Source organism: Drosophila obscura, unplaced genomic scaffold, assembly GCF_018151105.1.
Source record: "Drosophila obscura isolate BZ-5 IFL unplaced genomic scaffold, ASM1815110v1 contig_170, whole genome shotgun sequence".
Taxonomy (NCBI): Eukaryota; Metazoa; Arthropoda; class Insecta; order Diptera; family Drosophilidae; genus Drosophila; species Drosophila obscura.
Genome location: NW_024542758.1, coordinates 423,986 through 435,778, shown reverse-complemented (window position 1 = coordinate 435,778; position 11,793 = coordinate 423,986). Strand labels below are relative to the sequence as shown.

The 11,793-nt window shown below is 46.4% G+C and overlaps 1 protein-coding gene across 1 annotated transcript; it reads left to right on the top strand.

The window, feature by feature from the left end:
- The first annotated feature begins 7,017 nt into the window (after positions 1-7,017).
- On the top strand, positions 7,018-8,082 carry LOC111079036. The gene is made up of 2 exons (XM_022374030.2): positions 7,018-7,128; positions 7,214-8,082. Exons 1-2 carry the CDS (start codon positions 7,126-7,128, stop codon positions 7,886-7,888), a joined length of 678 nt encoding a protein of 225 aa, XP_022229722.1. The 5' UTR covers positions 7,018-7,125; the 3' UTR covers positions 7,889-8,082.
- Positions 8,083-11,793: the final 3,711 nt, after the last annotated feature.

The window sequence follows — 11,793 nt, the reverse complement described above, 5'->3', positions numbered from 1 at the left end:
GCCGAGTACGAACGGGGATGGGGGATGGGGATCCTGAATATGCCAAGTGGGGGAGCAGGATTGGTTGGGTGATGTGGGATGGGGGATGGTCGACAAAGGCGTCGTCCATTGAGAAAATACAATTGTTTTGCCCGGATTTTCTCTTAACCCTAACCCCTTCTATTTCAATCTTTTCCCCAGCACTAATTTATGCATTTTAAAAGCATATCAAATGCTTACGTGGAAGCGGAACTGAGCAGAGCAGAGCAGAGCGGAGTGGAGTGGAGTGGAGTAGAGTTGGGGGGAGGGCTATACAGCTATAGAGCCAGCCAGCCAGCCAGCCCAGCAAAGAGGATATTCCGAGAGGGAATTGTAATTTGACTTTTGTGTCTTTGCTGTGCACATATGCGGAAAAATGCAATTTTTCACACGCTGCCATTGTAGCAATTGAGGGAAGAGCTTTTCCACACAGAATCTACTTTGCTTTCTTTTTGTTCCCTTTTTTTTTTTCTATTTTGCCCCAGCTGCTCGGTAATCAATAGCCCCCGGTACACTCTACATAGAGAGTCATTCACTCTAAGAAGTATTTTAGGAGGAAGCACACAGAGGGATTAAAATCCAAGTACCATTATTAGCATGGAATTTAAATGGAATTTATCAAGAAAGAAGTTTTTGATTTGCACATTCTACATTACAATTACATGGCCATGACACGCACAGCAAGTATTCTACATGTACGCTACGCAACTGTGACAGCCTGAAAGTATGTCCATTTTGTTTTCGATCAACATCCGGAATTTCTCCTCGTGCCCCGCCCAGCTTATTGCAAATTTAATTCAAATTGTTCTTAAATGAAATTGTTTTATTTCTCTGTTCTGTTCTGTTCTGTCTTTGTTGTTGTTGTTTGAAACTGCAACGCGTGCAAAACCACGGAATACCTTGCTCGTATCCCATTCCCCGAAAGTATACATATAGGGGAGAATATGGGGGGTCAGAAACCGCTCTGCTCGTGGGTATAATGTATCTAATCGAGCATGCCACATGCTCGTAATTCAGCATATCCTCGCATATTATGCTCTGGCAAAGTATTATTAGGTTTTTCAACACTCTTGCGCCTCTATATCGCCACACATGGATCAATAGAAATAACAATAATAACTCAATGAAATTTAATTGAATTTGTTTAAATATATCAGAACTTCTCTTCTCATTGGAAGGTGTATTCCAAGGGTGTAATCCGTGGGAGTCCGTGGTAGTCTTGCACAATTATATGCTGACGTGTGGCCGATCCATTGCACCGATGGTCCGATCTCCCCATTAAATCGCCATATTTCCATTCAGTTGCCCATTTCCACTCCATCGAATCGCAAAGTCCAATGCGTGGATGCGTGTGGGGGCTGGGGAGGAGGAGGGGGACTTCCGAGTATGCAATGCAATTTGCGTTACAATTGCGCTCAAATAAAATGTTCGGCCTAAAAGTATCAGATTCGATGGATGCAGTGAGAGGGCTGCAGTAAAAGGCGAATAAATAAACAATAAATGTCCGGTAAGGGCCAAGGGATTAGGGGCGGATTGTGGGAGGAGGCACGCGCCCTGCCATTTTGGCCGCTCATTGCGTGCGCTCTGCGTTTGTGGTTTCATTTGTGAGTTTTAATTAAATACGTTTAAATATTTGTTATTTCCGACAGACAGCGGCAGACAGAGGCAGACAATCCAAAAACCAAAACCAAACGAAACCGAAGCGCAGCGCAGCGAATGACCAACGAGAATAACAGGGCGGAGAAGGAGCGCGACTGGCGGATTCGTCCACCTGGTAAATATTAGCGAAAAATTAGGAAAGTATTTTAAGAGCAACATGTTCGTCCTGCGGCTTTCAACAACAAAATCCCCGCATCCCCGCAGCACAGCAGGGAATGTATCCCGTGTATCCCAGGGACGCGCACATCCTTTGCAAAAGATTTCGGTGCGTGTGCATTTCATTTATTTATAAATAATGCATAATTAATTTAAAGTGCGTGCGTAAAATTGTTGTTAAGTGCTTAATCCTGTAAAGCATACACACACACACGCACACACGCATACACGCATACACGGGGAGGGCAGCAGGAAGCGGAACGTGAACCAAGGGCAGGGTCCAGGAGCGCACCGGATATTGATTTGCATTTTGCATGCATATTCCATAAGTCTATAAACTATCACTAAATCGAAACAGAAGAGCCATGGCCAGGGCGGGAGGTGGGGAGGGTCAGCTTTGGTGTTGCTGCCTCTGTGAGTTTTCCATTATTTATTTGATATTTATTAGTCAAGTTTTGTGGGGATACTACATGCAGTTTTGCTCATTTATTTCATGGCAAAAACATTTTGCTGTTTGCCCAAATCAAAGTACTTGACAGCCCCTCGATTCCACGCTTCAAACCAATTAACTGATATTTCGCATTTGCCCAAATAGAATATAAACCAAAATTGCTAATGATTCTGGTTCCGTCATTTCCGCACCAACAAGCGTCCAAGCCCCCAAGCCCCCAAGCCCCAAAACCCCCCACATGACCCAATGCAATTTGAATCCGCAATTTTGTCAAAGTCAGAAAGTTCAAAATTTTACATGCGGTCACAAAATCAAATTAACTTTTAGCGCGCGTACATTTTGGCGCGACCACAGAGCGTGGTAATAGTTAAAAAAAATTTAATATTAAATGAAATAGAGGGGTGGGGGGGGGGGGTGGACAACGAGAGGGCGCCTTGTGCATATAATAGGCCGATCAACATCAATTAAGAAAATAATCCCCGCATTATTTGAATGGGGAAAAGCGACTGCGAGTGCGATTGCTGCGACTGGGTGGAAGGATGTGAGTGCGAGTATATAAATATTGTTTGACATCGACGAGGGCACAAAAAACTGTCAGCAGCGAGGGACAGTCCTCTCAGTCAGGCGGGGGGAATAAAGCCAACATTTTCCACATATGCTAAGCGTGCGGAAAAAAAATGTGAGCAGAGACCAGAGAAGCATGTTGTGCGGTCGTAATGATGACGCTTCTGGCCAAGCGCATTCCGGATGTTGGTGTAAATGACGACGATGATGATGACAGGTGCTACATGCAAGGACATGACATTTATGAACTCGAAATACTCGGAATACTTGGATGCACGGACTACGCTTCGATGGTTCCCTGTTGAGTTGCACAGCGATAATTATGACTGGGGGGGGGGATCGTTTTTCATGCAAAAAGCTGGCCAAGAGTCCGTGAATGCTCCGTCAGCTGATCCCTTCTACGCTATAAACATTCATTTTCAATTAACATTTTCAAGTATTTTCCACATTTTCCACACTAATTGCATTTTACGTGGCTCATCACAACAAAAACACCACCAACTAAATAAATACACACATTTTCTGTATTTATTTGAGCAGAGCAGCACAGCAGGTGCTGCTGATAAAACAAACAAAAATGCGTGCTATACGTATACCACTATGGACACACTACCACAAAACACAAACACACACACACACACTCATACTATGTATATAAATATATAGTAGGTATATGAGGGAAAATGTGGTTGAGAGGCATTTTAGATTTCAGCCAACAACATTGACGCATCGAGCCATTTAACCAAATGCATCATACGCACTGTTGCATGGTTCGCACCTCTTGATTATAGTATTGTGCCCAGTACACACGGTACTCGTCGAACAGTACAAGGGTATACTCTCAACTGGAACTCAATGGATTTTTAAGCTAAGTACAGCAGTTAATTTCGTACGAATAATATTTATTTTTTTGGGCTCTCGCAGATCTAAATAAACCTTGAGTTATTCTTGCACCATTTGATAGTTCCTTCCTTTGACAGTTACCCTGCAGGGGGGAGGTATCATTAAGTCGGTAGGTTTCCGTGGGGACGCAGCAACAAGGCCACCAAATATATGTGCGGAAAGCAAACATGGTCATAAAATCGCATTTGGCATTTTGTGTAAATCAAATCAGCGGAGCGGGAAACGGAAACAAAGCCCAGAGTTAGGGTTCGGGATGCGGATGGCATGGACCTTTATGTTTTTTGATGACCATAATGAAAAGATCAAAAGGCCATAAAATGCCAGCTCCCGCGCAGGGCACTAACAAAAATATATCAACGACATGTGTGGCATTCAAAAAGACAACAAACAAAAAAAAAGCGGACAGACAAAAAAATAGATGCATAAAATTTAAAATGCAAATGGGCAGAGAGAAATAAAAAAAAATAAAGGTGCAAAAAGTTATCATATAATGTGGAGAGTAATGGGGCCATTAAGTGGGTTATGCCAATGGGTTATAAAGTGTCGGGAGATAGGAGTGACTGCAGACCCACATGCGTGCTCTCGCACACCCAATATCGGCTGGCTCTTCATTAAACCAATCCTGGACTTCAACCCTATGCGAAAATCCACTCGACTGACTAAATTAGTGCGAAAACTCAATTTGCTGCTGAAATGTCTCCAGCTCGGGGATCCGATTAGGAGGATCTAGGGAGTGTGTGGGGGGGCTCTCCGGGCAGGCCAGTGTCCGACTCCTCCGTTCGAGTTCCATTTAGTCTCGTCAACTGCCATCAATTTGACTAACAATATTCACGCCAATTAACAAATTAATTGCCTACTTTGCTGGCTGCACTTGAAGGCAGCAAACACACAAACACACACACACAAGCACACTGAAACACACACACACACACACACACAGAGAGAAACAACAAACTCTGCATACTCGCTCTTAGGCATATTCCCAATGGCGTCTTAGTTTTATGGGCAAACACAACACAGCCACAAAGCAGAAACGTTAATGAAATTTCCAGCCCAAGCGACGGCGCTGCGGCATTCAGCCCACAGGGTGGACAAGGACAGGGGAGGTTGTGTGCAGTGGTGGAGAGAGAGGGCGGGGAGTGCCAAGGGAGTGCCCGTTATGCAACCTCTGCCCGGTAGGTGGCGTATTTGCAAAGCTTTTAATATAATGACACATTATCATGGCGCAGGCAGCGGCGGCGATGTCAAAGGCAGGGCAGGGCGTAGACACATTTGCATGGGTGATGCATGGAACAAATGAGCTCACGCATAAGCAGATCAAGAGGGGGGGATGGGAAGGACAGTGAGTGGGGCAGGCACACGATGCATGGGAGATGCGCTTGCAGCCGTTTGTTCGCGCAGGCTACCACAAGATGGTTACACGTATTGAAATGCGATTCCCGATCATATGGGCATTGCATTTTCAATGAAAATATTTCGCATCTCCCAGCTTGTTCGTGGATCAGAGGAGGAGTATATAGCCAGAGAAAGGGTATCTGTGCTCCGCCCATAAAAAGCCAGCAAAGCCCTTCCATTGTACTGTTCTGTTCTGCCTTTCCCACCTCATTCTCTGCGCTTTACTGTCGATTTATTACTGTTATTTCTGCTGATTTTACGCATACGACCTGTAGGCCTGCTGGCCCGTTCCAAAGAGCGTTTTAAATTGGCTAAAAAACCGAAAAACAGAAAAGGGGAAGTGCAAACAGCATGCAACCCGCACGCCTCTTTCGCATATGCTTGCCGCTTATAAAATATGCAGCAGCAGCAACGCTTGTTGCAACAATGACAGTATCAACAACAGCAACATCAGTGGCATCCATTTAATTTCGTTTTAATGCACAACATATCCTCCACGAAGGTGTCCCGGCCCATTGTCGATTGCCGAGAGCACCGCCGGGCATTGTCCTTATGCCGAGCGCAAACAATTGTATTTTATCCCAGCAATCATTTGATTGCAAAGGAGGGACAGAGGGCCACAGGACAGGCGCTGGGTCTGAGGCTGCTGCTGTGGCAATTAAATGGCAGAAGTCCGTTTAATGCATAATTTTTGGCCGAGTTGCATATTACTCATGTTGTTGTTACTGTACTTGCCCGCCCGCCCTGGCCTGCCTGCCGATTGCTGCTGTCATCATTTGTATTTGCCTGTTGTCTGTGTTTGTCGAGTGCCAATCGAAATTTTATGGCACCACTTAGCGCGACAAGAAGAGAGGGTGTGGTGCTGAGGAGGCTGAAAGGATACCTATGACATACATATAAATATTTATAAAATGCACGCATAAAAAATACAAGAATGCTACGTAGCTTTTGCTTACATTTGGGTTTGATTTGTTACGTGGATGAATACATTAAAGCAATTCCTAGTTAGGGATTAAAGCAGTTCCAGGAACCACACTAACACTGATGGCTGGAATGCTTTATAAATAGAAAGAAAAATTGGCCAAAAATATCCAAGAGACGCCGTGGGAGGATGTCTATAGCTATGCTGAAATATTCTTTGAGGACTGCCACATTATTCCCTCGTCATTCTAATTACATGACAAAACGTTTCCATTCTACAAGGAAAAGCTATCGATCATGCGATGAACAGCCTCAAGTGGTGCCCACTCGTGCCCGAGCAGGAAACAAATTTGCCGAAAGTGTAGCAATGTTCAAGGTCGGGTCGGAGAACATCTCAAGAGTTTTGCCAAGATGCTTGAGCAGAGAACTCGTCAAGTGGCTAGAAATGGAGGGGCACCGTACCTGGGGACTGCCAGAAAACGCTGGAAACCCAAGAGGAAAGTGTGCCCCCAGGTGGATGATTCTTTTGGGGGAACTGAGTGCAAGAAAAGCCCCGAAAAACAGTAGCAGCTGCATTTGTGGATGGCTGCTTGGAAAGGGTTCCAGCCACATATTACCGTCATCAAACATTCACAAATCATCGTTTTGATACTCGTCCAAGATGTGGAGAGACACTTCAGATTGAAAACCAGATCCAAAAATAATTGTGCTCAAGTGCGTGGCCGAAAACGAGTCGAGGGCGGACGGACGGATGGACGGACGCGTCCGCGAATGGAGCACGACCCAAACCCAACTGATTTTGGTTGCCAACGGTCGCTTCCAAGTGGTTAATAGAGTCCGCTGATCGCTTTGTTGTACGCACACTTGACTTGGCTCTATCCAACACGGAGATTGGTAATGAAACCTGATTCAAATACCACATCCGATCGGAGGTTTCGCTATAAATACTCAACGCGAATTGGAACAAGACATCATTGGGTTCAATACCTTCGACACAGTAACATCTTCAGTCAGTTCGTATATAGTTTGCCAATCTCCACTAGAACTATAGCTACAGAATGGTGAGTGAATCCACAGCTGGCAGCATCATGCTGCAGCATATGCATAATGCATAATGCATAACCCTCCTGCTTTTTTGTGCCACAGAAACTCTTCATTGGTGCCCTCTCCCTGTGCCTGGTGGCCCTCGCAGCTGCCCAGTCGGCTGATCCAGCGGGTCTGGAACCCTCGGCAGAGTATCTGCCACCTGTTGGCGATGCCGAGGCCGCTCAGCTCTCCGAGGATGGCTACCGCTACAAGACCGTGCGACGATTGAAGCTGCGCCACCGCCGCGAGGTGCCCAACCAGGAGTACCTGCCCCCTGTGGACAATGCACCCAGCCAGGAGTACCTGCCCCCAGTCGACGCTGCTGCCATTGGAGACACCAAAGTGGCCGATGATGGCTACCGCTACAAGACCGTCCGCAAGCTCAAGTTCCGTGCCCGCCACCGCCGTGATGTGTCCGAGATTGCCGAGCCCATCAACGAGTATCTGCCCCCCGTGGAGGTGTCGCTGGCTCCCGAGCTGAAGACCGTCCTGGGCGATGATGGCTACCGCTACAAGACCGTGCGTCGCCTCAAGCTGCGCCGCCACCGTCGTGAGGTCGCCGTCGCTGCCGAGGAGGCCTCCGCCGAGAGTGCCCCCAATGGCGAGTACCTGCCCCCGGCCGAGGCCGCACCCGTCGAGGCTGAGCCCAAGGCTGCCGCTGAGGAGGGAACCGAGCTGGCCAAGGATGGATACCGCTACAAGACCGTGCGCCGCATCCGGTACCGCCGCCACTAAGCTTCTGACTGGACACGAACTGAGGAATATTGAACCAAATTGATCCTGGAAAGTACACAGAGTAGAGCCGGGCTCCCGGCCCCAGCGCCCCTGCCCGGCTGACTCGACAGCAATTTTCTACCCTCCTTCTCCCCAATACACTACACAGACCTTCAATTGTCCCAGCATATGGAATAATAAAATTTATTCACGAAAAATCAGTTGAAATCGAGTTGAATATTTTGTTCGCTGGAGCAGCCCCACTCCCCAATCGTGTGGCTTGCCAAGAAACCCCAGAACCCCAGTGAAATTAACATATTTTCTAAATTGCACATTAAATAATATCCGTATAGGAAAAAACGGGAGAACAGAGGAACACAGGAGAGAGAACAGAGGCAAGCCAAGCCAAGCCAATGGCCGAAATGGAATTGAAATCAATGGCCAAGTAATGGCCAAAAGAAGGCGGAAAGGCACAAAATAAAAGAAAGGAAGCAAAACGAAGCGAAAGGAGACGAGAGGCAAGCGGAAAGGGAACAACTTTTGGCCTGCGCCAAAAAAAACCCGAGCGAAATTCTATTTAGAAATGAAGTGTGCGCTTTTAGGCGCACCAGCAGGGGCTGCAGAAGGGTCCCACCATCCACTCAAAGTGCAACGACTCCCTCCACGGATCCCCGGACTATTCGACTCCACGACTGCTCCAGCATCTTTTTACGGTCAACTTTTCGTAATATTATTTTGCATTTATTTGCACAAAGTTGATTTTTCCTCTGATTTCTTTGTTTTCTTTCGGTTCCCTTTGCGGACTGGCAGCCAAATTACAATATTGTAGCGATCCTTGGTTGGTGCTGCTGCTGCTGCTCCTGCTCCTTCCTCGCTGGGCTCTGGAATCCATGCTGCTGGAAAAGAGTAAATAAAACATTTTTTTTCTGTGCGCCAAACATAAAGTTACGTAATTGAGCGCTTGACTCTTGAAAGCTGATGGTTCGGGCACGCCACGGGTGTGGGTCTGGGCCAAGTCAGAAAAGGTTATCGACGAGTTCAAGTTGAATGAATATTCATTGCATAATAGATTGAAATTAGCCAACAAAGGTGGAGCACTCTCCTTTGCGGCAGGTGGCAGTTTCTGCCCATCCGTGAAAGGCGTTCGATCGGGATGGCCATCTGTTCAGATATCTGAAAAAAAATCATAGGCTAAAAGCCAGGCACATGCATTGCTAATTGATATTGATAGGCTGTCCAATTGGGCATGCGGGGGCATGGGGCATGCCGTCTATCGTTGCCATTTGAAGAGCACACACTTTTAATGGGCAGCAGGCAGGTCTAATCTGGCTCTGGCTCTGCAAATTTACTTCACTTTCTGGCCCAATTAGTAGCGATTGAGCATTGGCATTGGCCAGAGAGCAGCCAAGAACCAGCGGCAAGAAAAAGTCGTCAAAGTCAAACACACAAAAAGCCAGATGCAGGAAACTTTTTTTTTTTTTCTGTTTTTTGACCAAGCGGAAAAGTTTTGCGAGCAGCTCGAAACTTGTGAAATATTTAAAATTATGGCCAAACACGAGGAATGTGAATGCGAATGCGAAACCAAGGCTTGACCCAGGTCGGGGCTGTGCATCAGGCACTCAATGCGACAGGGGTGCAGCAGGCCATTTCAATTGCGCCTCTTAGCCACTTACGACTCTCTCGGTTCGAGAGCAGAGCAAAGCAATGCAAAGCAGCGGCAAATCAGAGGCAAAACAGAGGCAGAGGCAATGCAAAGCGATCCACCAGGGGCCAAGGCAGAGCAAATTGAGGTGAAGTATTTAAGGCCAAAGCGGCTTGAGGCCCACCCTAGCTCCGCCATCAGCCATCCGCCTCCGCCTCCGTCTCCGATTCCCACTCATAAGCCGATGAGACAACCCGGGCCCCGGCAGCTTTGAGGGACAGCTGGCAGTCGCACTCTGATTGCAGGGGCTGGCTCGCTCGTTCGCATTCTGTTGCTTATCTGCTTTGTCAGAGATTTTCTCGCTGCTCTTCCTTCCTCTCCAAAGTGTGTCTCTTGCAGGGCAGAACACTGCCAACTGTTTCCATTAAAAAACCATTTAAATATTATCTCCACCGACTCCCTAGGCCTAATCCACATGAGTCGACCATCCGCTTGACAGACATTCGGCATATTCAGATTCAGCTACAGATACGGGCATGCCGCGACAGGAGTCGAGTCTCTCCTTTGCATTAATGAGCTTTGCTTTAAGTATTTCGAATTTGATTTTATTAATTGGCCCTTCACTGGCTAAACATCTTGATTAACTTTCTGTCGTATGGCCGGCCGCCTCTGAGGCACAAATATTCGAATCGTTTGACGCACCACTTACAAATGCAATTACAAGTGGCAACAATGAAATTAGCAGGCAAATTGTTTCATTGATTTAAGTGGCCCATGAAATGTTTATGGTCCAGACCATTCTTCTGCTGTCTGCTGTGTGGCTGTCTCCGGTTCATTCGATTGTCATTGTCAGAAATTGTTTTCGCCTGAATATTTGAATGGACGCTGGACAGTTGCCTAACCAATGCAATTTCCCTGCTAATGGATTGACAACATTCTCGAAATAGGTTGAAAGAATTTTTTCCCAAATATGTAGACTCCATTAAATGGAAATTTGGTCAAAATTGTGCGGTTTTTGCAGCTTATATTTCATACGTAAAACATTCATGCATACTCGTATTTGTGTAATTCCCATCCCAGATCTTATCTGTGGAAACAATTTGTCATTTCTGTGACGTCTTGTTGCTGCCCCATTAAAATCGCACACGGAACGAACGAGCAAGCGAGCGAGCGAGCCGAAAAATATTTGCTTGCCACAGATTTACATTGCAGTAATTGATTTAATTTCAATTGTGGACCGTGTTCGTCTCTGGCTGGATGGATGGATGGATGGATGGCTGAATGGCTGGATGGATGGGAGCGTTGGGAGTCCATCCATATACACGAGTATTGATAAGTCAAATCGAATGGCGATGGTGCATGGTGTGGGGTGCGGGTGCGGGTGCGGCAAGGGTGTGTGAGTGAGTGGCCCAGAGAACTGCAATTGATAAATATCAGAGTGTTTTTAAAGCTTATTTTTCAGATGTCCAAGCGGGAGACGACTACGGCGACGGGCGACAAAAATAAGTAAACAAGAGCAGCAAAGCCAGCGAGTACAGTAGAACCTTCAGTAGAAAGTACTTGGTTTTGGGTCCATTCAAAGTTGATAAGTGTTCTGTTTAAATGTTACAAAAGGTAAGAAGATCTACCTTAGACCGAAGACTAAACCGAATAGATAACTAAGTACATGGGCACCAAGTAGACTTTTTCTTTCCTTCCTTAGCAGAATATATTTTAATTCGAGAGCATTTAATTGTAAATGTGTGGGAGGGGGCAAACCTATGCTGGAGGTTCCACTGTAATAAAGTTGATTGCAGCAGTCGGTGGCAAATTGAATATTTGCCCGCATGTGAGAGAGAGCGTTGTGTGTTGTCTCTGTGAGTGAGTGCGATGCTTATTCTGTCAGTCTCTTTTTTCTCTGTTTGCCCGAGTATTTGTTCGCATTGTTAAATGTTCGCTCCCACCATCCACATCCACAGCATCCACAGCGGAACAATATCTGGATGATAAATGCAAAGTAGTCAGAGAGAGAGAGAGAGAGAGAGCAGCGAGAACGGCACTCTCTTGGTCTGGGAACTGTGTTCCACCATTGTTAACGGTTGCTCGCGAGTGGATGTTGTAGATTGGGTCTGTCTGTCCCTAAGAATTTCTAGCTACCAATTCATCATTTTATGCAACCCTTCCTTGCTCTCCGTAGTCTTCCGCTCTCTCTCTCAGCTGTTGCTTCATCGCCTGTTTCCACTGTAGTCCAATTTGTTGTTGTTTTTGTTCTCGTCTTCTGTTCGTTCGTATCTCCTCCATTCGC